At 43.8% G+C, this 27615-nt stretch overlaps 1 protein-coding gene across 1 annotated transcript in view; it reads right to left on the bottom strand.

Moving 5' to 3' along the window:
* PLXNC1 (plexin C1) overlaps window positions 1–13461 on the bottom strand; it is a 63749-nt gene extending 50288 nt beyond the window's left edge. Inside the window, exons 1-2 of the mRNA XM_060279702.1 lie at window positions 11996–13461; window positions 797–925 (exon numbers count right to left, since the gene is read on the bottom strand). Of these exons, the coding sequence (XP_060135685.1) occupies window positions 797–925; window positions 11996–12988 (1122 nt within the window). The 5' untranslated portion in view covers window positions 12989–13461. The remainder of the gene's footprint in view (window positions 1–796; window positions 926–11995) is intronic.
* Window positions 13462–27615: the final 14154 nt, after the last annotated feature.

Here is a 27615-nt window from a genome sequence, read left to right as displayed (position 1 = left end):
TGAAGGTTCGAGTAGCTACACATCAGCCTCAAAATCTTACTGACTTGGGAGAGGATCTGCAAAGAGGAGAGGGACAAAATACCTCCTGAGATGTTTGCAAACCTGGTGGCCACCTACAAGAAACGTCTGACCCCTGTAATTGCCAACAAGGGTTTAGCCACCAAGTACTAAGTCATCTTTTGTAAAGGGATCAAATACTTATTTCACTCATTACAATGCAAATCAATCTCTGACTTTTGTCTTCTTGGTTTCTGGGAGTTTTCCTGTTGTTATTCTGTCTCTCACAGCTACAATAAATCTACCACTAAAATTATGGACTGGGGGTCATTTCTTCGTCAGGGGGCAAACAGGCAAATTTAGCAGGGGATCAAATACTTTTCCTCCTCACTGTAGAATGCCACTGGACTCGGGGGGGAAAGGAGCCATCTTTCAAATATTATACAAGAAGAGAAGTTACAGTCGTACCTTGGAAGCCAAACAGAATCTGTTCCAGAAGTCTGTTCGACTTCCAAAACATTCGAAAACCAAAGCAGCGCTTCCGATTGGCTACAGGAAGCTCCTGGATGTTCGGCTTCCAAAAATAGTTTGCAAACCGAAACAGTCACTTCCGGGTTTGCAATGTTCGGGAGTCAAAATGTTCGAGAACTAAGTTGTTCAAAAACCAAGGTACGACTGTATTTGCCAATATAGCAACTATCTAGCACTTTTACATGCAAAATTCCAAGCAGCTTCTATCAACTAATGCAACCACAATGCGTCATCAAATAAACCATGAAACAAACCATAAGCCACATACTTTCAGCAACTGTCCATTTCTTGTTCCCAAAAACAAAACAATCTTGTTCAGAACCACAGTGGCATAAACTGACACCAAATCAGAGTGGCTCAGCAAAGTTGCATTGTTGATTGGCCAAGCTATCTTGTTCTGAAAAATCAAATACAGAAGCAAAATATGAGTATACATCATTTTATCAAATATGCAACTTATTATTTTCAAGCTCCCTTAACTATAACTTGCTGCTGAAAGCTTCTTTATGGGAGGTAGCGCTACACTTCAAGCAGGACTCCACACAGTATTATTGCAAAACTTTGGCAACTTATGGGTCAGTTTAGATACAATGCTAGACCATAGTTTAGTATTATGAGAATGACCCTAGCCTTCTCCTGAACTCACATGACCACCCCACCCCAATACGGCCCTAAGGTGAAGTTTGGATGCTTCCAATTTTCTCCTATCAGGGTGAGAAATAATAATATCTTAGGTGTAAATGCCATGTTTTAAAGCAGAGTATGAATCAGAAGACCGGAGAAAAATCTGTAAACAAACTGCATGTATTACTTGAACACTGGAAGCATTCATACAGAAAACATTTATGCCTTCTGGCAAACTTCTCATCAGTCATGAGTTTAGCTGTTCCTAACTGTAGAACTACAGCAACATGTTCTTTAGTCCATATTTACTGTGAACTTAGCTAAAGATTACATGTTGGAAGCTACAGGAAAGAGTGTAACACAATGAGGAATAAATTTGTTTGTTTGTTTGTTTATACCCTGCCCATGTGGCTGGGTTTCCCCAGCTACTCTGGGCGGTTTCCAACAAAATATTTAAAATACATTAAAACATCAGTCATTAACAACTTCCCTAAACAGGGCTGCCTTCAGATGTACCATATTCTGAAAGTCAGATAGTTGTTTATTTCCTTGACATCTGATGGGAGGGTGTTCCACAACGTAGGCACCACTACCGAGAAAGCCCTCTGCCTAGTTCCCTGTAACTTGGCTTCTCGCAATGAGGGAACCACCAGAAGGTCCTTGGCGCTAGACCTCAGTATCCAGGCTGAACGATGGGGGTGGAGACCAGTTTAATTAGATCAGTTAATAATTGCAAACACAAATAAACAATTAGGTGGGGAACTGAACTATAAATTCAGGGAAATGTAAAGGCCAAAAACCAAAGAAATGAAAAACTGTGCTGCATTTCGATATCATTTTAAAAAGGAGATAAAAACTTGCAGCAATAAGCAATTTGACTGGGCGTGATGGGTCCCATTCAGATATCATGATTTTGGCTTTAGAAGCCAGGATATGCATGAACTTAATACTCTCCCATTTCACTCAACCTTTAACACCAGCTGGTAAACAACCCAGGAAGTCACAGTTAATCATAGCTTCCTTTTATGTCTAAACTGATAGCTATGATTAACAGCTTTCAAACAAGCCAGGATTTGGAAGCAAACATTGGGAGCCATTAACCACAGTTCCCTGGTTCAAAATGAATGTAACAAGAAGCTGTGGTTAACTAGGCTTGCAGGCTTGTGTCCCTGCTCATGTGAAAGGAAGAGCAAAGGAACCTACAATTTTTAACCATCTGAAGACAGTCAAATCTTCAATCCAAGGGAGTTTATGCAAAGCAACAGGGGACTGCATGTTTTTCAAAGGGGACCCTTTAGGAAAAAAGTGCTGTTTAACAATTATTTATTAATTAAATTTCAATCACATTCCTTCTTCCCAAAGGAACCAAAGTGCATCATACAGCAAAACAATAGAAAACATTCAGAAACGATCAAATATCCTCACAGGTAAATAATTTCAAGGTTGTCAGGAACAATATATTTCAGCAATCAAATGCCGAACAGAAATGTTTTTAAATTCCACCTAACAGTAAAGAGGGAGTACAGGAAATTGAATCCAGCCAACTTTCCCCTCCATCATATTCTCAATTTCATTTAAAGTGGCTCAACTCAAAACAACACAAACACAAAACCCTAATAATATATCAAATTATGCTATACTATACACACAAACATGATGATCCATTTATACAACATTTACAAAAAGATGTATGGTAGATTATCATGTTTTTGAGTACATATAACACCATTTTATATATTAGGTTCATGGGTATGTTTGTGTTTTGGATGCTGAAGAAAAAACTCTCGTACACAGATTTAACACAAAATATAATTTGGTGTTTTGCCACTCAATCTCCCATATTATTGAAGCTCCAGGCATTAATTACACGTGTGCATGAAGTTGTGGCTGTACTTCAAGAAAATGTGTGCTGCTCCCGTAGCATCTGCCAATGCTGTTTGTGGTCTAAAGTGTTAAGGGCATGGAATGCTGAGCGATCAACATACGCGGTTTGTCAGCTCTCACCCCTGTACAAAGTTTCACAACCACTTTTAAACAAGACAGGAAAACAACTTTGTAACACCAAGAAAGAAATAATTTTTCCCCTCTTCTCCACACAATGTAGTCTATTAAATAAGGCATGTCTACAAAAGAGAGGAGGGGAAAGAAAAGTGTGACTACACCATCAGCAACACTTGAAAATTTTGACAGAAATTAACTTCCAAGCAACCTAAGCATCTACGGCCTAAACTACACATAGTGATGGCAGAGTTGACACTGGTGAGATAATTTGGCTCTGCACAGCTGTCTTTTATTTATCCAGTCATCCCAACTGCATGCTTTTTTGGACTGTGTTTCCCATCAGCCCCAGCCACCACAGCCATGGAGAGGGGTTCTTATTTTAATAAGGATTTTTTGATCACCTTTAATGTGGCATCCCAAGGTGGTGTACAAGAGATATAACACGCTAACCAATTTATATTATTAATACATTAAAGTTAAAATACAGAAACAATCCAGGGCAGAACTTTAATTCCTTGTCCTCACTACAACCCCAGTTGGGACTGGAGGGGTGTGTGTGTTGCAGTAAGAAGAAAAGTCCCACTGGTGTCAATGGGACTAAACTGCATGACAAATGTCACACTTAGTTAAAAGAGGTATGCTTTAAAGAAGTGTTTTCTTCAACCTAATCCCCAGATGTGGTTGGACTAAAATTCTCACCACCCACAGCCAGCTTAATACAATTACTGCTGTGTATTATTGTAATTTATTTGACTTATCACTCACTTACTATACAGTATAGACAATTTACAAAGAATAAATCCACAAAACAATGTGTTCAATAAAACCATTTCAATAACCCATACAAAAAAAAAACAGAAAAGAACACACCCTCCTAACCCCCTTCAGAGGGGAAAACAGGAGAAGGGCCTCAAAGGAAGATTGAATGGTGTAGAGACACTCCCACAAAGGTATTTATAGATGGAAACCAGCACTTTGAATAGATTACTGTAGCCAAATTATCCCTGTCATCATTGGGCCACCAGCTGAAGCTGCTAGAAGGCATTCAGTGGGGATGATCTTCACCCCAAATGAGTAACCGACATGAGGCTCTCCAAATGTTGTTCTTCTACGACTCCCATCATCACTAACCATCAGTCATGCCAGCAAGGATGCAGGATAGAGGGAACGAGTCCAAACTCTTCTGGAACGAACAGGGCTGGGGAAGTTCCATAGCTGTTCTCTGCTAATGTTGTCCAATTGAAGTTATGCAGGAATGTAGTAGGATGGCATCCTATGCACAATTAACCCGAGCAATTTCAACCTTACTCAATTGAAAGCTGAATGTCTGAAATCTTGCAGATCAATGGCACGCAAGGCGGAGAGCTTAAAAATTCCTTCTGCTGGTACCAGGCTCTGGGATGCTCTCAGAGGGAAGTTTTTAATCTGTGATATTTTAATGTATTTTGGTATTTATTGGAAGCCGCCCAGAGTGGCGGGGGAAACCCAGCCAGATGGGTGGGGTATGTATAAATAAATAAATAAATAACTAAATAATATCTTATGGAAACTTGGATGGCCCTGTGAGATCTCACAAGAGCATCCCAGACCTTAGTATGCAGGTCTTGAGAGCTTAAAAGTTCTCTGCCTTTCTTGTAAAATAAGGATGGTTGGGGGGGGGGGTGTTTCCAAAGGGGCTGTTTAGGTATATGTGTTTTTGTTTATATGCATCATCCCCAGAACGTAACCCCTGTGCAAGTTGCAATCGTACTGTAGTCCTCCCCCTGAAGCCCTTCCACAGTGTGCAAACTTATTCCTTCTTTATAAAATGTGTATTTGTTTTAGCTAGCACTTATTCCACTGAAGCTAACAGACAAGTTGTGCAAGTATTAAATGGCACAAAAAGATGCAACAGGATACTCCAAGCCTATAGCATACCATTTAAGGCATCTGAAGATTTGGCACAGATCTGATTTGGTCTTGCAATACTACTACTAATACTATTACAGTAATTCAATTGATATACTGCCCTTTATCAAAAGATCCCAGGGTGGTGTACTACATTAAAAACACATTACAGAACATAGGCCATGTGATGATGGTGCCAGGTAAGCCTCTCTGGGGAGAGTATTCCACAATCGGGGAGCCACCACAGAAAAGGCCTGTTCTCTTGTTGCCACCTTCCAAACCTCTCTGGGAGTAGGGACATAGAAAAGAGCCTCTGATGACAAGTGTAGGGTCCAGGTCGCTTTGTATGGGGGAAAGGCGTTCCTTAAGGTATTGAAGTCCGGAGCCATGTAAGGCTTTATAGTACTTTGAATTGGGCCACACAGAATTCATGAGAAACGTGTTGATGGGAATGTGTTAACTGTAACACAACTCTGTCATAAAACCAGATTGTGATAGAGAGATCATCCCTCCTTCCAGCATCATTCACTGAATTGCCTCTCTTTCTGTAGCCAAATCTCTCTCTCATTCTCTGAATGTATACACAAAACACCTGGCCAGGCCAGATGGCTCACCATGCTAATCTTTCATCAGACTTATTTATCTGAAGGCTTATAGGACTTCTGTGATTTAATTCCTATTTAAAAGAAAGCTATGCTTAAAATGCACCCCATTTTGAAAACAGCTAGACCTGACACATGGTATGTTAAAAAGAAATTCATTAACTTTAAGCTAACATTCTTGTCAGATTACAAGCATACCCTTTTATATTCATGTGGTCTGCATACGGCAGTCCAAGAAATTATTCTTGAGGGGTATATTACTGTGTTTTATTCTTTTCACATAACTCTTGACTAAACAACAACAACAACAACAACTAAATTTGCCGCCCACAAGATAAAAGCTGGTTTTGCTTTCTTTTATGGGTAATATATAAGGTGTAGAACAATGGGATACAATTTATGGAGTTTTCCCCCAAAGGAGAATCAGTGCAAGAGACTTCTGCTTTCTACAAATGCCATGCTGGAAAAGAAACAAAACTCACCTCCCATATGGCATTTGTAGAAAGCAGAAGTCTCTAGCACCTGCAGATGATTTGTGGAAGAAGGAGGTGTTGTTTTACCTCATGTGGGCTTTAGGAGAAAACAAGATATGGTGCAAGTTCCTCTCTTAGGTTTTCCTTCTCCACCATGTTGCTTCTTGCCTTCATGGATGTGAAACAAAGGCCCCTCAGCATCCCCAAGTCCAATGCAAATGTGAACTAGACTACTAGGGGCAAAGAGTTATTGTTTAATTTCTAATTGGACTTTTGTAGAACTTCCTTGCGCAACTTCTATTTTTGGCAGAACCCTTTCCCCTTTTCCCAGTTTACAGAGAAGCCAGGAAAGGTATGCTCACCACATAATGAGGAACACTCCTCAGTGGCAAGAGTGTGAGAGGAGGACAATTGTGGAGCTCTACGTCACAGTTACCATGGCAACTTGAATAGCTGTAGCAATAAGTGCTAAAATACCAGAAGCAGACATGTTTTTAATTTCCTTTTGCTTTCAAGCTTGTTTTCAACTCTTTATTATTTTATTGTTTCATTTTATGTCTGTTTATTGTTGTAAACTGCTGTGATATATTCTTTATGATTTAATGGTATATAAAAATAAATAAAAAATAAAGTATTTTAAAAAAACAACCAGTGTGGCAATCTAAGTTTCTGAATAGTTGTACAGGTCCTTTAACTGGGGGTTAGAAGTACAGTTGTAGGTTGAATCTCGAACGCCTTGCGAGTCGAACGTTTTGGGTCCCGAACGCAGCAAACCCGGAAGTGAGTGTTCTGGTTTGTGAACTTTCTTTGGAATCCTAACGTACGATATGGCTTCCGCGGCTTCCCATTGGTTGTAGGAGCTTCCTGCAGCCAATTGGAAGCCGTGCCTTGGTTTCCAAACGTTTGGGAAGTCAAACAGACTTCCAGAATGGATTCTGTTCGGCTTCTGAGGTACCACTGGAATTGAAAACAAAAATATCTAGACAAGGCACAAAATATCCACCAAGTGTGATTTCCTATTCTACAACATTCAGTCTCATGTTACATATCCAAGGCAGCAATCCCAAATACATTTACTGGAAGGACGCCCATTGAAATACTTCTGAGAAAGCCTGCAGACCAGAGGTGCTCATCTTTAGAAGGGCTCTCTGTAGAAGAGGCTTTACTTTTCTAAACATCTCATGCAGCCTGAACATTTTCCATTTGCAGCAAACACTGCTCCCATTCCTTTCAAGTTCCCAACCTCTTGGGGCAAAAGGGCACCAATCTAAGGGACGGTCTTGGGAGCTACAAAATATGCAACCAGCCCACAACCAAAAAACAAAACCACACCTCAATTTAAAATAAAAATTGGGAGGTGCAGGGGGCCTTGGTGGGAACCAAGCAGGGTTCACAAGGGCACCATGTTGGGGGGCCCCATCTCTAGGTTACAACGACCAGACTAGTAAAGGCCTGAGGGACTCTTCCTTACACTTTAAAATAATGATGATGATTTTATTTACTTTTCATGATACAGAAGACACATTTTGAGAAGAAAATTGTTACAACGGTAAAAAACAAATAACTTGTTTCCCTGTTTATTAAAACAGTTTTATAGCCAGGGTGGCTGGTTGGGTTACAGATGCTCATTTTATTATCTTTACTTTAAATATGTGTTATATTTTCTGGAACACGTGTGGAAGGGGATTCACTGCAGGGAATTCCATCATGCACCCTACAGCAAGCTTTGACTCTAACACCCATCAGCTGCTGAGTGGTAGAGCCAAAGACTACCGGGCTGGCTATGCAAGGTGTTTTCAAGTCCTAACTATGTGATGTCCTGCCCACCTGCCAAATAAGATCCACATAGCCAAAAATGTTCCACAACACTGGTTTAAAATGTGATACTGTGCATACTCAGTGTATTTCTATTTTTTTACTAGGTTGGCAACCTATTTTCATCTTGCTTTTCATAATAATGTATCCAGAATGCTGAACCAGCAACATCTAGACTCGTCACAGGTTCTCAATCCATAAATCAGGGTTTCCCAAACTTGGTTCTCCAGCTGGTTTTGGACTACAATTCCCATCATCCCTGACCACTGGCCCTGCTAGCTAGGGCTGATGGGAATTGTAGTCCAAGTTTGGGAAACCCTCATCCCAATGATAAATTTTCACCATTGTGTATCCTGATTTATGGTCTTCCCATAGGCATCTGGTGAGTCTGGTGAGAACAGGGTCGGACTAGATAGGCCATTGGCCTGATCCAGCAGACTCTTCTTATTTCCTTATGATACCAGCACCAACAAAATGCCGTTCTGCCTTACAAGCTGTTTTAGATAATGGACAACACTACAACAGCAAACTGTTGTTTTTTTCCCCAGGAGTGGTTGCAGAGATTTATAAGTCAATGCTTAATAAAGGATGCACTTAATGTACAAGAAGCTTTTTTAAAAAAATTGGTCACATGCATGTGGTGAGCTGACTTGCCATTTCAAATAGAAATGCCTTTCTTTGGAAAACTGTTGAGTAACTGTGTCTTGCCACTGCGAACCCAACGTTCTGCTTCCTATGTTGAGCAACATTATGAGATCTTCATTTATATATGTCCAGATAGCAGGACATCGGTCTTTTTGCCAACTCATCCAACAGTAAGTGCGCTGGTTGCCGTGGGAAAGTGAAACATCTCTCTGAAAGCAAAGGGGGCTTGACAGTAATTCATGTTGACTGAACTTCTTCTATAGAGTTACGGTACATCTGCTCTACGGTACATCTGCTCTACGGTACATCTGAGGGCACTAGGAAAGATTGAGGGCACTAGGAGAAGGGGACGACAGAGGACGAGATGGTTGGACAGTGTTCTCGAAGCTACGAACATGAGTTTGACCAAACTGCGGGAGGCAGTGCAAGACAGGAGTGCCTGGCGTTCTATGGTCCATGGGGTCATGAAGAGTCGGACACGACTAAACGACTAAACAACAACAACAACATCTGCACAGCCTTTCAGCACTTGAGGTGATTACTTTGTTTTTAACTGTACAGTGGTACCTCACAAGACGAATGCCTCGTGCAATGAAAAACTCGCAAGATGAAAGCGTTTTGCGATGTTTTTGGTGACTCGCAAGACAAAGTTTTCTATGGCTGCGTTTCGCAAGACAAAGATTTTCGGCGGGTTTTTTTGTTTTTTTGCAGCGGCAAACCGCGCTTCGCAAGACAAAGCGACTCACAGAACGAATTACTTTCGTCTTGTGAGGCACCACTGTACTTGCTGTTGTTTTAACCTTCCCTAGGACCTTACAGTGAAGAGCAATTGTTGTTGTTGCTGGGTTCAACATATCCAGAGAAAAGCATCCCCTGTCATAGGTCTCCCCCAAAACCCTCATGCAGTAAGTTCACCAGGCTTCCAAAGATAAAGGTACCCCTGACCGTTAGGTCCAGTCACGGACGACTCTGGGGTTGCGGCACTCATCTCGCTCTATAGGCCGAGGGAGCCGGTGTTTGTCCGCAGACAGCTTCTGGGTCATGTGGCCAGCATGACTAAGCCGCTTCTGACGAACCAGAGCAGCAGACGGAAACGCCGTTTACCTTCCCGCTGGAGCGGTACCCATTTATCTACTTGCACTTTGGCATGCTTTCAAACTGCTAGGTTGGCAGGAGCTGGGACCAAACAACGGGAGCTCACCCCATCACAGGGATTCAAACCGCCAACCTTCTGATTGGCAAGCCCTAGGCCAGTGTTTCTCAACCTTTTTTGGGCCACGGCACACTTGTTCCGTGAAAAAAATCACGAGGCACACCACCATTAAAAAATTTAAAAAATTTAACTCTGTGCCGCCCTATATTTACTATAATTATGACTGTAAGAAACACTTGCCAATTGCTGTGTTGGTTGCAATCTCCTGTAATAAGGCTTCACAAGCCATCCGGCGGGTCAGTGTTGTGCATTGGTGGCCGCCAGGCTCGTTTGCACTGAACTTTGGGAAAGAGGAGGAGAAATATTGCTTTCCGGTGGGTCAGCGGTGTTTATTGGCGGCCGCCAGGCACGTGACAATGCAAATCGCCCTTCTCATCGCCACACGTCGCGGCACACCAGCCAGCGTCTCGCGGCACACTAGTGTGCCGCGGAACAGCGGTTGAGAAACGCTGCCCTAGGCTCAGTGGTTTAGAGTAGACCATAGCACCACCCGCATCCTTCCTTAGGTTAGCTACCCATTATCAGTTGCGAGACTGTCTTCCACCAATAAGTAAACTTTTGTGTAGTATTCCCTGTGAAAGTTCCTTCTAAATTTGAGCCTGCTGGATCCCACCAATGGCCCATCTAGTCCAGAATCCTGTTCTCACAATGGCCAACCAGATGCCTGTGGGAAGCCCAAAAGTAGGATCTAAGTGCGAGAGTAGTCTCCCCTTGTACAACCTTCAACATGGAGGTGCAGAATAGCCATCATGGTCAGTAGCTTTTGCTTTACTTTCTTTAATTTGTCTAACTCTTTTAAAAAGCTCTCCAAATATTGGAATTTCTGGGTGCTTGGTATAATCTTTTTCTTTTTCTACCAATCTTTATATTGCAGCGCAACTTGACGACAGCTGTTTCACATCATACAACTTTCGGCAAATGTGGAAAATTCACCTGTTCACCCTGACTTTTGACATGTGTAATGTATATTTTTAGCACCTAACTTGTTTTAGTAATTTTAAGTTGTTGAAAAACAATTTTATATTGTGTTTTAATATTAATGTTGTATTTTAATTGTTGCAACCTGCCCTTGAACCTTAGGGTGAAGGGCAGATAATAAATTGGAACAACAACAGCAGCAGCAGCATTCATTAATATGGACAACTTCAAACTTATGGTTAAACCTACCGTGTTTCTCATATTATAAGACATGTCTTATATTTATTTTTTCCTCAAAAAAACACACTATGGCTTATTTTCAAGGGATGTCTTATTTTTTTCCTCTTCCTTCTGCCGCGGCCGGCATTGCTGCTGCGCCTATCACTATGTCTTATTTTCGGGGTATGGCTTATATTCCTTGAATGCTTAAAAATCCTGCTATGGCTTATTTTATGGGTATGTCTTAAAATATGAGAAACAGGGTACACAGAAAGCTTATACTCTTTCACCATCCTGTTCTGCCCTTTACTATTTAGTATTTTTTCTATGCACCTTGAGCTATAAATATTGACAGTGAAGACAGGAATATTCTCAAGAGTCACAGGGTACATGCAAGATATTTTTTTTTTACTGCTCCTTCCATATCTAGATTAGGGGATAGGAGAGAGAGTAACTGAACAGAAAATGTAGGTGTTTATATGGTAGTACTTCCAAGATGAGTAGGGTATTTTATTGTGGGATCAGTGCAGTGGACTTTTGCATTTTGGCATAGCTGCCAAGTTTTCCCTTTTCTCGCGAGGAAGCCTATTCAGCATAATGGAAAATCCCTTAAAAAAAGGGATAACTTGGCAGCTATGCATTTTGGTGGTTTCCTTGAAAAAGGTCAGTTAATGCAGATTTGCCTTTTGGGTGGGGAGATAATTTGATAAGAAAAACGAAAGCGAAATCCTGTTGCGGACTGCCTCTTTGTGACATTAAGCCACTGTAAGAAAAAGAAAAGAATAGTTAGGAACCCAGGGGAATAATGCCGCCAATGTGTTTTACTATTCACCTAGAAAACTCACTGTGTCTCAGCTGCTATTAACTCACTGAGTGGGCTAGAAAGCGCGACGTATCTTATAGGGTTGTTGCAAGCACAAAGGAAACCGCAAAGTTATTTCACATCTTTAAAACGGTCTACCTTGAGCATCAGACCAGCCAGCAACAACCACGGTGCGCTGTTAGAGCCGGCCCTCTAGTCTCCGATCCCGCAGGGCAACAACGCTCAATCTATAACCAAAACTACTCACGCAGGTCTCCGCAGACTCGTCTGGGCAGATCGTGTTCGAATCGACAAGGACGCATCTCTCCGAAACGCTCGACACCTGGCTGAGGTTGAAGATGCAAAGGGCCGTGGAGGTCGGAGTGGCCGGACCCTCGGCCGAGCCGAAGACGCCGACCCAGAGCCCGCGCTCCTGTACGTAGTTGGAAGAGAGGATCCTCCGGGTGAAGCCGCCGCCGCAGCGCAAGATCGCCTGGCCGTGGCCGAAGAACTGGTCTGCCGGCATCTGATTGGCGACGAGCATCTTGGGCTCCAGGCTGAGGCTTTGGTGATAATAAGGAAAGAATAATTTCCCGCTCCACAGGAACGCGTCCGCGTAGTGCAAATAGCAGCCGTAGCCCACCAGCAGCCGGTGGTCCTCCGAGACCCCCTTCTGGCGTTCTTGGAGAGCGACGGCCACTTTGGAGTCGCTCTCTGCAATGAGGCACTCCGGATCCAAGTCACTGGACTCGTCCAGTCGGCGAGACGTGGCCACCACCAGCTGCCACTCGGAGTCCTGGGCATAGATCCACCCCGCGGCGGAGCCATTCCGCAAGCAGGTCACCACCTCTTTCCCGAAAAAGGTGGCGCTGGCGGTGGCGTTGGGGCCGAGGCGTTCCTCGTAGCAGGAGCCCTGCGGCTGGGTCCAACAGGTGAGCAGGCGGTCGTCGCCGAAGGGCAGCAGGAGCTTGTTGACCGTCACCGTCACCAAGTCGAGCGCCGGGTTGCTGCGGTGCTCCTTCGCCCAGGACAACGAGGGCTCCACTTCGTACCATCGATTGCCGCTGGCCACCAGCAAGCGCCGCGCGCTCACCGCCAGGTTGGTGAGCGGCTGAGGGAAGGTCTGCGCGCGCGCCGCCGCCTCCTCGGCCGCCCAGGCCAGCGCCGAGGCAGAAAGCAGCAGGAGCAGGCAGTAGCGGGCGAGGCCGCCGCCCAGGCGCCCCCTCAGCCTTCGCCACCAGCCGGCCATGGCCACACACATGCACGCACGCCGCGCTCCGGCTACCTAAGGAGGCTCTGCAGTCAGCATGCCGACAGCTGCCCCATGGCTGCGCGCTGAGGGCGGGAACCTCCCTCTCTCCTTTTCCTCCCACCCTCTCTCTCTGTGGTTTCCTCTGTGCCACCCAGAAGACTTGCGCGCAGAAGTTCCTTTTTCCACGTCGCTGGGAAGCACCACTTGGCTCTCGCGCGCGAGCTTTACCGCCTACCCTCGGCAATTTCTCGCCCCGCCCCCTGAAGACGCGTGCGGCTGGGGCACTGCACGTGTTGGCAACTGGCCGGCCCGCTTCTTCTCGCCCGTCCCCAGTCTCCCCACCCCACAAACGCTCAACTGAACGGGCTCCCCCCCACGCCTTGTTTAGACGTTGGTGGGGTCCATAGGCGCTTGAGGGGGGTGGCTTAGCTCTATGGCCGGTTCCAAATTATTGCGGGGAGGGTTGCTTGGGCAACACGAGGGTTTTCGTGCACCACGCCCTCTTCCTTGCGCCCTCCGCCAGCTGGTTGTCCTGGTCTAATCGCTCTCCCACCACGAGACCCTGTTCGCAGAGAGCGAGAGAGCGTGCGCAAACGACAAGAGGGAGGGGGTCGTAGGGAGGATTGGGCCCAGTTGCGAGAGAAGAATTGGCTTCCTCCCTATGACCCTATCCCAGAGCCTGTTTTGACCACACCCTCTAGACCACGCCCCCATCTGTTGGCCACGCCCCTTGCCGGTCTTGCTTCATGCCTTCATTGAGTGCACTTGCCTGGCTGGAATAAGTCCTTGAGCCGTGATCATGCTTTGCATGTGTGTGTGTGTATGTGAATTGCATAAAGATAGAGTTAACAAAAATTGTTCTTCATGGACTCTACACGCCACTGTGGTGGTCCCCCATAAGGTTGCCTAGGAGCATATAGAGAGAGTTCCTGGGTGGGGGGAGGAGTTGCTTGCCCTATAACACTTATTTGCCTTCTCTTCCTTAGCAACACAGTGGGCCCAATCTTAATAGCTGCACTACTCCAAGGGAGACCACAAGTGAGCAACGGGAGAAGCAGCCTCCCTCTGACCACACACTAGCTGGCACAGCAGCGGGAATCAGCCCCTCCATGCGGCAACATTCAGAGGGAGAAAGAAAGCATGAGAAGGTAGCATTTCATGTCCTCTCTCTGTGTTGGCCAATCCTCTCCCCTGCACCACCCAAAGATGGAGGGAAGCAGGCAGGAGCAACTTCCTCTTATTTGCCACTGGCCTGCGCTTCCTCTTTGGGTGGCACATCTTCCACATCTCCCAGGGGAGAGGCGACTTGAGCAATCTGAGGCAGCAGAGGGGACTGTCCCTGGCAACCACCACTCACTTGTTCTTGCAGTTGAGCAACAGGCAGCTGCCCAGGACTGTGCTGTCTCTGGGCCAACAAGATGCCAAGGGGAGGTTATTCTCCCCTTCAAGTAAACTGTAGTTCCAGAAGAGTGGTTTTTCTTACGATCACAGCAGGGGCAGGAAGAAGGTTAAATTTCACTTTTATGCCAACTCTGGTCCTGATCATTGCTATTTATTAAATGTGTACTGGTATGCTGTCCTTCAACCAAAGATCACAGGGTGGTTCACAACATACAAAAACAAAATGAGAAGCACAAAATACATAATTAGAAACAAAAACAAACTAATAACCCCCCTCCCACAAACACACTTAAGAGGACATAGAATGTTAATTAGCCAAAGGTCTGGTTGAAGAGAAACATTTTCACATACAGTAATGCCTAAAGAGGGCCAGTGTGGTGCAGTGGTTAAGAGCGATAGACTCGTAATATGGTGAACTGGGTTCGTGTCTCTGCTCCTCCACATGCAGCTGCTGGGTGACCTTGGGCTAGTCACACTTCTCTGAAGTCTCTCAGCCCCACTCACCTCACAGAGTGTTTGTTGTGGGAGAGGAAGGGAAAGGAGAATGTTAGCCGCTTTGAGACTCCTTCGGGTAGTGATAAAGCGGGATATCAAATCCAAACTCTTCCTCCTCCTCTTCTTCTTCTTCTTCTTCTTCTTCTTCTTCTTCTTCTTCTTCTTCTTCTTCTTCTTCTTCTTCTTCTTCTGATATGTAATGAAGGCACCAGGCCAGCCTCCTTAATTACCAGCTTCCCTGCCACCTGATGCCATTTTCATTCCGTTTTTAAAACTTGCATGATGCTCGTTTAACATTGTGCATGGTCAGAGGAGAAAGGTGTCTGTGTGTGGCAAGGTAAACCTCTCAGGGGAGCCAATGGAGTCTCTCCAGGCTCTGGGGCCTCTGCAGCTACTACATTTCTTCTCCCTTTCTGGGTGACATCTGTTAAATTCATGACATGCAAAGCATTTGTGGTGAATCTATTAAGACACTATATTTTCCTGACACAAATGCATGGCTGCGGTTTTTTAAACGGTTCTTGGGAATTGTTATGAAAAATGTACCCCAAAATGCGTTGCCTTTTAAGAAGGACAGACGCGGGTCGGAAGCTCCAAAATTTGCACTAAGTTCAGCTCCGCCGGGAAAATGACAGAGACCACACGATGCTGTCAGGAAAAACAAACTGATCCCTTTATTGCAGAATGCAAAGCTACAGCTGTAGGGTCCCTGCCTCTGGAAAGAAGGAAGAAACCCCGGGAAATGGTGAAGTCCCCCTATATACCCTCCTGTTCATGCATGGAAATCTCTGGACTAGGAGGGAGGGGGAGACAAGGGCGACGGGGTGCAGAGATGACTCTTCCTTTCAGATGGAGAGATGTCAATCTCTCTTCTCCTGTCGTTGATGGTGCTCCCTGTTGTTTGGCAGGAAGGGCAATCAGTCAAGATGGGTGCAGAGGTGGGGCAGTTCCTGGCGATTTCCATGGGGTGGAAGTCCGCCCGGCAGTGTTTTCCTCCAGGCCATGGAAGGGTGGGCTACGTTGAGGATGGCAATTTATTTGAATAAAGTTGTCAAGCTAATCTTTCTATTGTCCGTGTCTTCCTTCGTTGGGTATGGGACGGTGATGGGGAGGTTTCAGGGGGGCTTGGGGTCAGAGAAGGGTTGCACAGAAAATAAGTATGGAAAACATTTCTAATACATCCTGACGTATACAGTTCTAAAATATAAAACAGTGGTTTTCTAATACAAAGAGATACTAACAAACCTATTTTCTAATACAGAGGAACACTAGTCTAATTAATCAAGAGTAATACTGAGGTTGTGGTTAGGTTCTTAGGCATATAGGGAGGGACGCCTTTCAAGGGATATAAGGGGTTTCTCACATTTAAGGCACATAAGGCCAGCAGACATATAATCACAAGAAGCAAGCATATAATCACGAGAAGGTAAAAGTTCATAGCAAGTTTGTATAAGGTTTGTATAAAATGGTAAGGCTGTATAAAAATGGGCTGCGTTACTTGGTGGAGTTTATGATAATTGTCTGTGATAATTGTCTAGGCGAGGGTTGCATATGCTTGTCCTTAGGCGAAGGGGAAATGCAGATGTCTAGGCAAGGGTTGCATATGCTTGTCCTTAGGCGAAGGGGAAATGCAGAGTTTATGTTGGATTTTAGGAGGTGTTTGAATATGTTAATCCCTGCGGAGGGGGTGCGGGTCTGTGGAGGGAAGGAGAGCCAAGCTGTGGCGGCGAAATGGTGGTGCGAAGGACTCTGGGTAGCCGTAGCTGTCAAGCTGTGGTTACCCCTCTCTGTTCATTAATAATGGTGTCCTGCAACCCCCCCAATATGATTTTATAACAGTGTCCCCTCTCTGAGGCAATATTGTTGTGTAACAACCAATTATTGCCTCATATAATCGACAGTGACGCATTCTCCATTTCACTGTATGCAGCAGTATTCTAGCACTTATGGGAAAAACAAGTGGTCTATGCTTTACATTTACCAGAAGATCCACCAATATTGACTGGAAAGCGTAGTTTGTTTGTTTGTTTTTACCTTTTTGTGTGTTGTCAGGTGTCAAAGCTAGCTCTCCTCTGGTCTCACACCTCCATCATGGCACAGCAGCAACAATCCCTGGTGAATCCCCTTAGGGCTTTCATATCGACCATGTCACCTGGCACTCACCATAGCTGCCACAGGTTTGGACATGTCATGAGAGAGATGCCTTTGCCTTGGGCTTTCTATGGGATTTTTTTATTATAGGCTCTGGTCTTGCACTGTAGTAGGGAGTTGCTCAGTTACTCTTAAAGGGAGAAAGCTACTTGCACCTTGGATTCACTTGCCCAATTAGAACTGACCCAATTATAATTTATACAGCCCCATAAAAACCATTCTGAAAAGGGCACATGTCCAAATTGGTCAATTTAATTCTATAAGGAATCATTCCAGGTAAATCAAGGCATATACACCTTCTTGTATCTGCTGGTTTCATGAATCCTGAAACTGCTTCTTGGTAAAAAGAAGGCTGGCACACTACAAAGTGCCAGGTGAGATAAGGAAATGTGGTCATAAATTGATCTAAATCTCAACAATGGACTATGCAATCGCCTGATCTTTTAGAAAACATGAGTCCTCCATTGGGCGAGTCCTCCATTGGGCGTATAAGGAATAATACCACCATTGGGTGCATAAGGAATGTTACACTATACAATAACTAACTATACATAAAACATGAAAGCAATTACACACAAAAATGCCCCCCCCCTTTTGTGGAAATAACATATACTTGTCAGACATAGGTCAAGGTTTCTGCAGAATATCACGTAACATAAAACATAATTATATATCAGTTGCACAATCTTGAGGGCACAGTCTAAAATAAAAAAAGAAATATCCTTGTAACTCATTCCCCCCCCCTTGTCCGTCCCATTTGACACATTTCAGCATTCCTACATAATAACACATAATGCATAAAACCTTCACATTGTTAAGTCTACACCATTTGTATATCTTGAGGCAATTGGGTGAACTTGAGATAATTCTTGCTGCTTTTGCATGTATTTCCAACCTTGGGCACAAGGGCTTTTCTTGTCTGCCTTTGAGTCACTGGGAGGAAGTTAACAGCACTTCTAAACCTTGCTGAAACATTATAGCTAAGAGATAAAATGCCCTTCATAATTCAATTACTTAGTTTCTCAAGTCTTTTATGGGAATAAATTGTTGCGGCCACTGTGATGCATTGGCAGGTTGGTAAGGTGGTGAGGGGATGGTATTAGCATTTGATTTCCTGTAAAACATCCTTTTGAAAATAGGCCTGTAGGGGGTTGGGGCCTGAAGATATAATTAGTTAAATAATAATAATAATAAAGGGGAAAATATTCTATAGCAATCTAAAGTTGTACAAGTATGGTTAGATTAATTTCATAGACATAATGGAAAAACTGATTTAATAAATGGAAGCAGATTATTTGTAAGCTAAAGAGAAGCGTCAAAGCCAAAGAGAAATAATAAAAGAGGAAAAAGGAAATTACTGTTTGTATCACTTCACTCCCCCCCCTTTTTTTTTTGCTGTGGGAGAAAGGAAAAAATAAACACTTGTTACTGGAGTTTAGTCTTCTTAAAGGTTCACATATCCTTTAGAAATGTTCTTCCTGGGAAAGCTGTGAGAATAATTTTTGCATGTTAGGTTGGAACTTTGCAAGGGGGGAGGTTATGCAGGAGTTAATGCTTGGGGTGAAATGCAAATGCGAGATAAGTATCTGAAGGTGCTTCCTGAATACCCATTGGAAAGGGGGAGCAGACCCTTGGTTTGCATAGTCTGGAGTTTTTTTTCTAAGCCCTTGACTAAAATCACAATCAGTATCCTGTTGAAAGGGGAAACAAACAACAACAAAAAGTACTCAAGCGATGAAAGTACTCAAGCGATGAACTCAAAGTGGGAGTGCTGAGATATTTACCTCTGGAAAGAATTTTGCATATTAGATTTGGAATGATGGTCCAACACTTGACCCTTTTGTTTTCTCAAGTGACCCCCTGGAGTCAAAGACACATAAGGAAATTTAAACAAATTTTCCCCTGCATGGCACAGGCCCTTCAGCATTTGGTTGCTGTTTTTGTTTTGTTTTGTTTTTAACCTCCTTTTTCTCTCTATTTTTCTCTTCAAGCTGGCATAGCCTCTGTGCATGTACAAAGTTCATGATTCAGAAATCCATTGTACCACTTGAAAGTGTTGCTGGTGTTGGCTAAATTACCATTTGAATAGAGGAAGGGAAGGGTGAATAGGTTAGATTTTACACAGAAACCCAACAATTTACACTTCCACCAAACCAGCAACAAAAAGTGGTCAAATTAAATTATTTTTGGTCAGTTTAAATCCATTTCTATAGCTTTTGTGTCCTGAGATATTTCTGACACCTCTTACTTCCTGTTCCTTGCTGCTTAGGAAGCAGGCTTATAAATCTTAAACTTTAAATATATAAAACTTCAACATCCAGACAACCCAATGTTTTCACAGACAACCCAACCCAATACTTTCACAAGAAAGCTGCAATAAAAGTTTGGTCAAATTAAACTCCTTAATGAAGTCATGGCACTAATTAGCCATGTTTACTGTACTATATAAACATCTCATACCCCAGGCAAAATAAATCTTGATTTGCCCCCTTTATCTACAGGGTTCGGGGTGAATTCGTAATTGCAAATGTTTTCGTTTGTTTTTAATTAATTTATTACAGCCATGGCAGACTAAATTCTCTGCCCCCTTATCTATGGGTGATATGGCCAGAGCAGACTTAATGATATTCAACATTCTCACTCATCTCAGCCTCACCATCTTCCAGACTAATTCTTCTGGCCTTTATGTACAGGGATGGTCAAGGCTCATTCTGCTTGATTATGAATTTGTATGTGCTTGAACTGTTGGGTGGAGTTTTGCAGTTAAAAAATAGCTGACAATATGGTGGGGGGGGGGAAACACCAGACATTCATTTCCAATGTATGATATACCATCTCTACCTCTTTCTAAGTGGCACCTCAAACTCTTCATGCCAAACTTTAAAAATCTGTCTTTCCATCCTTCTCCACCAAAGAGTAAAGCTTGACTGAATTCAGGCCATTTCACTAAGCCACCAGAGTTTAAACTCACTTTTCAGTGCTTGAGTAATCTAGTCCACCCCTTCTGAAATATGGGGATCTCAACACTATCACCGCCCTTAGGATACACATACATTTGAGTACAGATGCCTGACTGGGAAGGAAACACGGGCTATGCCCTATCACGGAAGCACACGTGTGTACTAAGGGAAAGATAAGGAAGGGGAAGATTAAAAGTACCAACGTTATATAGAAGCCTTTAGCAAATCTTAAGATTGGATAAAGATTGGGAAATGTTCAAGACTTTCATATGTGCTTAAACTTTAAACCTTAATAGAGAAAGTGATAAAAACTTATATAATCACTCCATAACAACAATGACACTCTTGTTCCAACTCTGAAAACCAATAATCTTTCCTTGCCAGAAAGCAGAGCTGGGCTGAATTTCAACCCATCACCACATCAGACACATTGCCTTTCACATAGCTCTAAAATGGAAGTTAGAAGGGACCCTGAGGTCATTTAGTCTAACCCTCTAAGATACAGGATTCACAAGATTTGAATGAAAATACCAACTTTATACAGAACCCTTTAGCAGATGAGTTTTTTTCCTTAAGAGACTGATATCAGGAGCCCGACAATAACCCTTCTGTCCAACACAATCAAAGTTAAAACTAGACTCAGATAGACAATTCCTGGCTATGGAAGCTCTACTTTTGACAAACAAATCACCTTTATAGGAATAGCTGTTCAATTTTCCTTTAGTCAATATTCCTCTAGTCACTTGGAGAAAGACTCCCCTTTGTAGCCTCTCTCAATAACAACATTTGCACACCTCATTCTCATATTTATCATGTTTAAGATTGATTGGTTCAACATTGTTTCTTTATACTAGAAATTTAAAACAAGTTGGCAGTTTTAACTATGCACACTTAAGAAGGCAGTCTATGGATGTTGTGGCCAATCTAAACACAACCCCACAATATTTCTAAACATTGAGTACATCTCTTATCCACTTATAGCTGGAGTTTATGAAGTGAATATTTTCAAGTTTCGAAATTTTTTCAAAGCATTGAGCAAGCATTTTCAAAGTTACAACTCTTTATTTTCCTTCATCCTGCCCCTCTTTTCTGTTGAAAAATGGGTAGGTACACACACACACACCTCTTTATACTTTTGGAGAGAGAAAAAAAAACCTTCTACAGCCTCTTTAAAACAAACCTTTACACACTACTTCCACTCTTTTTAATATTTGCCATGTTTTTGGGTTGATCAAGCCCTTACATAAAAATTATTTAAGCAAGCTTGCATTTTGTTTTGGTTTTTTTCTTGTTTTAGACCCTGAAACATTTCTTAAATACAATTGGAGGCGTTTATCAGAGTTCAGACGGGAAGTAAGCTCTCCTTGGGCTTATTTCTCCCCTGAAGCCTGCAGAGTTGTCTCTTTGGACAGGGGTGCACCCATTTTTTTTTATTTTTATTTTTTGCCCTGGTCAGTCTCCGAAGGGGCACTTGCGCAAGTTCTAGCCCTGGGCGGTCTCCGACGGGGCCTTGGGGTCTCTCGGGGTTCACGGGACTCCTGGGGAACCTGGGGCACGTCTAAGGAAAGTGGACTGACTCCGATAGGAAAGTGGACCGACTCCGATAGGAAAGTGGGTTTGGGAAGGTTTGCTAAAGGGCTCTCTAAGGGAAAATGGGGTTTGGAAAGTCTCCTTAGGAAAACGTTCTAGGAAAGTGGACACACTCCGAGGAGGACTCCTTATTCCCACCCACAATTTAATAGTGCCACAGCAATCTCCCTGCCTCTTGCTCTCTAGACTCAGGTCCTACTGAACGCTTGCCTACGCAATGCCAGATCGGACCTGAGGAAATGCAAAGTAGGAAGAGGGAACGGGCGCACTTGCAATCTCTGGTCATGGGTCATACCTAACAAAAGGTCGCCATGGCAGAGGGGCGTCTTCACCCGGGATAGCTAAGCGAGAGAAGGGAGAGTTGCCAAGGCTCGCTATCTGGGCAAAACTCCGACGGACAACAAGCCTTGGGGAGGAAAAGGGCAGCCGCAAAACCTTCCAGCCTGGGCAGACTCCGACGGGCTTTGGGTTTTTTGGCTATGAAAAATAGGAAAGAGTTTGATTGCTGTGACAATTCCCACCCCGAAAAGCCAATTTCCCTATTGATACTCACGTCGCAGCGCGCTGCCTTCTTTTCCTGAAGCTTGGTCACCTCGCAACAATCAGGAGAAGAAAAATCTTGTAAAATCAACCCCCACGGCCGTCTGGATCCTGTTTGTTTTCCCTGTGTGGTCCCGCTAAGGATCCCAGTTAGGCCAGAACTCCAGGGACAGTCGGGGAAGGGGATCCCCCCTGCAAATGGCTGGGTGCGCTTGGGCTCCCCAACCACGGCGCCCCAAGAGTACGGCTAAACGGAGTCTCCTGCCCTGGCTCGCCATATTGTTATGAAAAATGTACCCCAAAATGCGTTGCCTTTTAAGAAGGACAGACGCGGGTCGGAAGCTCCAAAATTTGCACTAAGTTCAGCTCCGCCGGGAAAATGACAGAGACCACACGATGCTGTCAGGAAAAACAAACTGATCCCTTTATTGCAGAATGCAAAGCTACAGCTGTAGGGTCCCTGCCTCTGGAAAGAAGGAAGAAACCCCGGGAAATGGTGAAGTCCCCCTATATACCCTCCTGTTCATGCATGGAAATCTCTGGACTAGGAGGGAGGGGGAGACAAGGGCGACGGGGTGCAGAGATGACTCTTCCTTTCAGATGGAGAGATGTCAATCTCTCTTCTCCTGTCGTTGATGGTGCTCCCTGTTGTTTGGCAGGAAGGGCAATCAGTCAAGATGGGTGCAGAGGTGGGGCAGTTCCTGGCGATTTCCATGGGGTGGAAGTCCGCCCGGCAGTGTTTTCCTCCAGGCCATGGAAGGGTGGGCTACGTTGAGGATGGCAATTTATTTGAATAAAGTTGTCAAGCTAATCTTTCTATTGTCCGTGTCTTCCTTCGTTGGGTATGGGACGGTGATGGGGAGGTTTCAGGGGGGCTTGGGGTCAGAGAAGGGTTGCACAGAAAATAAGTATGGAAAACATTTCTAATACATCCTGACGTATACAGTTCTAAAATATAAAACAGTGGTTTTCTAATACAAAGAGATACTAACAAACCTATTTTCTAATACAGAGGAACACTAGTCTAATTAATCAAGAGTAATACTGAGGTTGTGGTTAGGTTCTTAGGCATATAGGGAGGGACGCCTTTCAAGGGATATAAGGGGTTTCTCACATTTAAGGCACATAAGGCCAGCAGACATATAATCACAAGAAGCAAGCATATAATCACGAGAAGGTAAAAGTTCATAGCAAGTTTGTATAAGGTTTGTATAAAATGGTAAGGCTGTATAAAAATGGGCTGCGTTACTTGGTGGAGTTTATGATAATTGTCTGTGATAATTGTCTAGGCGAGGGTTGCATATGCTTGTCCTTAGGCGAAGGGGAAATGCAGATGTCTAGGCAAGGGTTGCATATGCTTGTCCTTAGGCGAAGGGGAAATGCAGAGTTTATGTTGGATTTTAGGAGGTGTTTGAATATGTTAATCCCTGCGGAGGGGGTGCGGGTCTGTGGAGGGAAGGAGAGCCAAGCTGTGGCGGCGAAATGGTGGTGCGAAGGACTCTGGGTAGCCGTAGCTGTCAAGCTGTGGTTACCCCTCTCTGTTCATTAATAATGGTGTCCTGCAACCCCCCCAATATGATTTTATAACAGAATCTTGAGATCTCTGTTTGAAATGTGAACTAGCCCCAAATGGTTAGCACTGTCAGCTTTGACAGCATCAAATACCTCCAGGGGGCGGGGTTTAATCTAGATGCCCTTTTCGTCCAAGGAAGTGTGATCATCACTTGTCAGAGCAGAAGGTATTTATTTTCTAAATGCTGCCAGCTGGTTAATTTGCAACACACACAACAATTGGATTATAGCTGATATCCTCTAGCATCATTCTAATTTTAAAATAATAATGCTAGCACATACCCTGCCCTTTCTTCAAAGAGATCAATGTGGAATGTGATTGGGCAGGGAGGCATTGATCAAATTCCTAAACCAACTGTTTGCATTCTGTACAGTAAAAAGTGTCACCGCTATATTCTACTGTACGTAAAAAATATAGGATGGAAGCAGTATTGCCCACCCATAACTATGGTTTACTTTGAAGTAAGCCCCATAAAACTTCTTTCATGCAGGCTGGGGCTGATGGGCGTTGTAGTAAGGTTGCCAGATTTTTTTAATTGAATCCGGGGACACTTTTAAAAGAGAGAGAGAGAGAGAGAGAGAGAGAGAGAGAGAGAGAGAGAGAGAGAGAGAGAGGTTATTAAAAATAAAAATAAGTAATATATTCTCTTCTGTGGTCTCTTCTGCCACACGACCTTCCTCTGGGTCCCAGCCTGCTCCCTTGGAGCACTAGCCACAGTGGAGGGAGGCTGAGGTCGGGCCTGGGCTCAGCCATGTATCCTTGCCCTCCCGGTACTCTCCTATCTCTCCTCAGCAGCAGCAGCAGCGGTGGCGTGGCAAGGTCGGGGCTTCTTTCTTTCTTTCTTTCTTTCTTTCTTTCTTTCTTTCTTTCTTTCTTTCTTTCTTTCTTTCTTTCTTTCTTCTTTCTCTCTCCTCCTTCTCCTTCTCCTTCTCCTCTCCCCTTTCCTTTTGTGTTGGCTCCAGGGTTTTCCTGGCCCCAGAGCACCGCTGGGAGTCAGCTGGGTGGCTGGGTGCTCTCGCTCCCAGCTTGATTTGGGTCATGGGGTGGGGGTCAGTGGCTCCTCCGGTTGATGCGCCAGGCACCCCTGTTTCCATAGCTGCCAAGTTATCCCTTTTTTTAAGGGAAATTCCCTTATGCTGAATAGGCTTCCTCGTGAGAAAAGGGAAAACTTGGCAGCTATGCCTGTTTCCCCTTCAGTAGTGGTGGCGGCCGTGGGAGACTCAGCAGCTCGGAGCCAGCCTGGTAACTTCAGGAGCTGCTCGCTGCCGTGGCGCTCGCCATGTTGCCTCGCCAGAAGTCCCCATATGATGTGTCTTGTGCCATTGAACCAATCACGCAACATTCATTCCCTACTAATAAATCTACAACACTTAAAATATAAATCCGGGAACATTAAATGAAATCCTGGGACATTCCGGGGATGGATTTTGTCAGGGGACAGATTTGTAAATCTGGGACCTGTCCCTGGGGAACTTGGACGTCTGGTAACCATAAGTTGTAGTCTATAACATCTGGACGGCACCAGATTGGCAAAGGCAGGATATATGCCTGTGAATTAATTATACAGTATTGAATTCAGCGGATCTTATTTCAATGTGCATAGGAGAGCAGTGTAAATAATCAGAGAGAGAAATAAATTTCCCCAATTTATCTCACCTTTCTGCAGAATAAAAGTAGCATGCATCCCTCTTCCTCAAAACGAAAATTTATATATTGCATCTCACTTAAAATAGAGATATTTGCTAGACTGCTTTAAATATGGTACATGGTAGTTCTCTTTCCTGTAAGCAAGCAGCAAAGTAGAACAAAATGCTGCAAGCTCAGCAAGAAGAGTAAAATTCTCCACTTAGCAGAAAATGAAAGAGCAACTAAGCTGCATGAAATATTTTCCTGGAGCAGATCCGTATCTTCCGATGGAGGTGAACTTGGATAATGACCATATGTAATGCAACATTGTTAGCAAGGCATTCCATCTGCAAGCAACAATGTGTCAAATAGCAAATGAGGACACAACCCACCAAGAGGTTCTTCTGCAGAAATTCTGTGGCTCATGGAGAAATTCTCAGTGGCTTGGGCCCCGTAGTATAAATTTCAACACTTGGCCTATTCAAACAGAAAAAATGTTAATTTTCTCAATCATATTCCTACATTGCAGGGGTTGGACTAGATGACCCTCAGGGTATCTTTCAGCTCTGTAATTCTATGATCCACTGCCCTGACTGCTTCCTCTTCTCCCCTCCATCAGGCACCTGAGCAACTATTTTAGTTTTATGGCTTCAGAAGATTTTTGCCAGCACTTTTCTGCTCACAGCCATGGGAATTTCATTGTTATATCCCATTCTGCAAATGAGATGGCTCATCTTCATATTGCTTGCCAAACACTTATTCACAAAAAAGTATGTACAGTGGAGCATTGCATGGATTGTAATTTTGGAAACACATTATTTGTTGTTCTTTCATGCCAGAAACGTTGGCAAAGGGGTCTTTTTTTTTTTTTAAGACAAGGGCATGCTACTTGAAATTGTGGATAGCTGGGTACAATACTGTGCTCTTAATGATTCTTTTTTTACATTTATTGCACTTTTAAACAAATCTTCATTTGTTAAGATCCCAAGGCAATTTACAAAAATAGATAAAATACAACACACAATATTGATGAGTATAAGTCACAGGCATAAGGTCCAACCCAAGACATTTTGCTGCCTGGGAACATGGTGGTGCCCAATATAAAATGGAGGGGGTGACCTTTGCTCAGCCCATGTTTTAGTGCATAATACCCAGGACCAGACACATCATTTTCTCACCAAAGTTAGAAAATCCAACAAATACTTCGACCTGGCAGGAAAAACCCACAGCAACTGTGTTAAATTGCCATTTGCTGGCCTTTCATGACAACCCAGAATCAGCTGCCAGGCAACTGCCTAACTTGGTAGAACTGACTAGTGGAAACTTAAACAACAAACAAAAAGTTTTTTTCAGTGTCAGCAGTTTCTGTTCCTGGTTGTTTACTGCACACTTTGCAAATCCACAGAATGAGAGTATAATCAGACCAATATTCAATTCAGTTCTGTGTCTGTAGATATGGAACATGGTGCTTTGAAAGTCACTCTCTTCAGATGCCTACAAATGAACTATATTATTATACCATTTTCATTCATACTGTTGGACAAACTGAACTGGTGAAGCAAGGCACCACAGCTTCCACACTCACAGCGTAGTAGAGCAATCTTAATCATATTGATCCTGCAGCAAATGCCACTAAGTTCAAAGAACCTTACTTCCAAGTCAGTGTACGTATGATTGCAGCAGCTGAGGCATGCATGTATGGGCATATCTTACTTTCAGTGAGCTAAGAAACATGAGATTGGGGGGGGGAAAGAGATTTATGGGGGTGAGATAAGATAATCTCAGAACTTGAGCCACCCTCGGGGGAATACCAGATACACTTCCTGACTTTGTGTATTTCTGTTGCAGCACTAAGAAAAAAGGGGTTGTAGAAAACTAAAAGAGAAAGAAAGATAGAGGTAAAAATAGCATAAACGTTGTCCTCCAGGCAACTGCTTAACTGAGTTCTGGTGCCTTTTGAGTACACCATTTCTCTTCGGTTTGCTCAAATCAGATAGCAAGTCAAAGCATACTTGTTGTTGTTTAAAGGTAAAGGTAAAGGTAAAGGGACCCCTGACCATTAGGTCCAGTCGTGACCGACTCTGGGGTTGCGCACTCATCTCGCATTATTGGCCGAGGGAGCCGGCGTATAGCTTCCAGGTCATGTGGCCAGCATGTCAAAGCCACTTCTGGAAAACCAGAGCAGCACATGGAAACGCCGTTTACCTTCCCGCTGTAGCGGTTCCTATTTATCTACTTGCATTTTGACGTGCTTTCGAACTGCTAGGTTGGCAGGAGCTGGGACCAAGCAACGGGAGCTC

The sequence above is a fragment of the Zootoca vivipara genome, chromosome 10, assembly GCF_963506605.1.
Source record: "Zootoca vivipara chromosome 10, rZooViv1.1, whole genome shotgun sequence".
Classification (NCBI taxonomy): Eukaryota; Metazoa; Chordata; class Lepidosauria; order Squamata; family Lacertidae; genus Zootoca; species Zootoca vivipara.
This window is presented reverse-complemented; position numbering and strand designations above follow the sequence as displayed.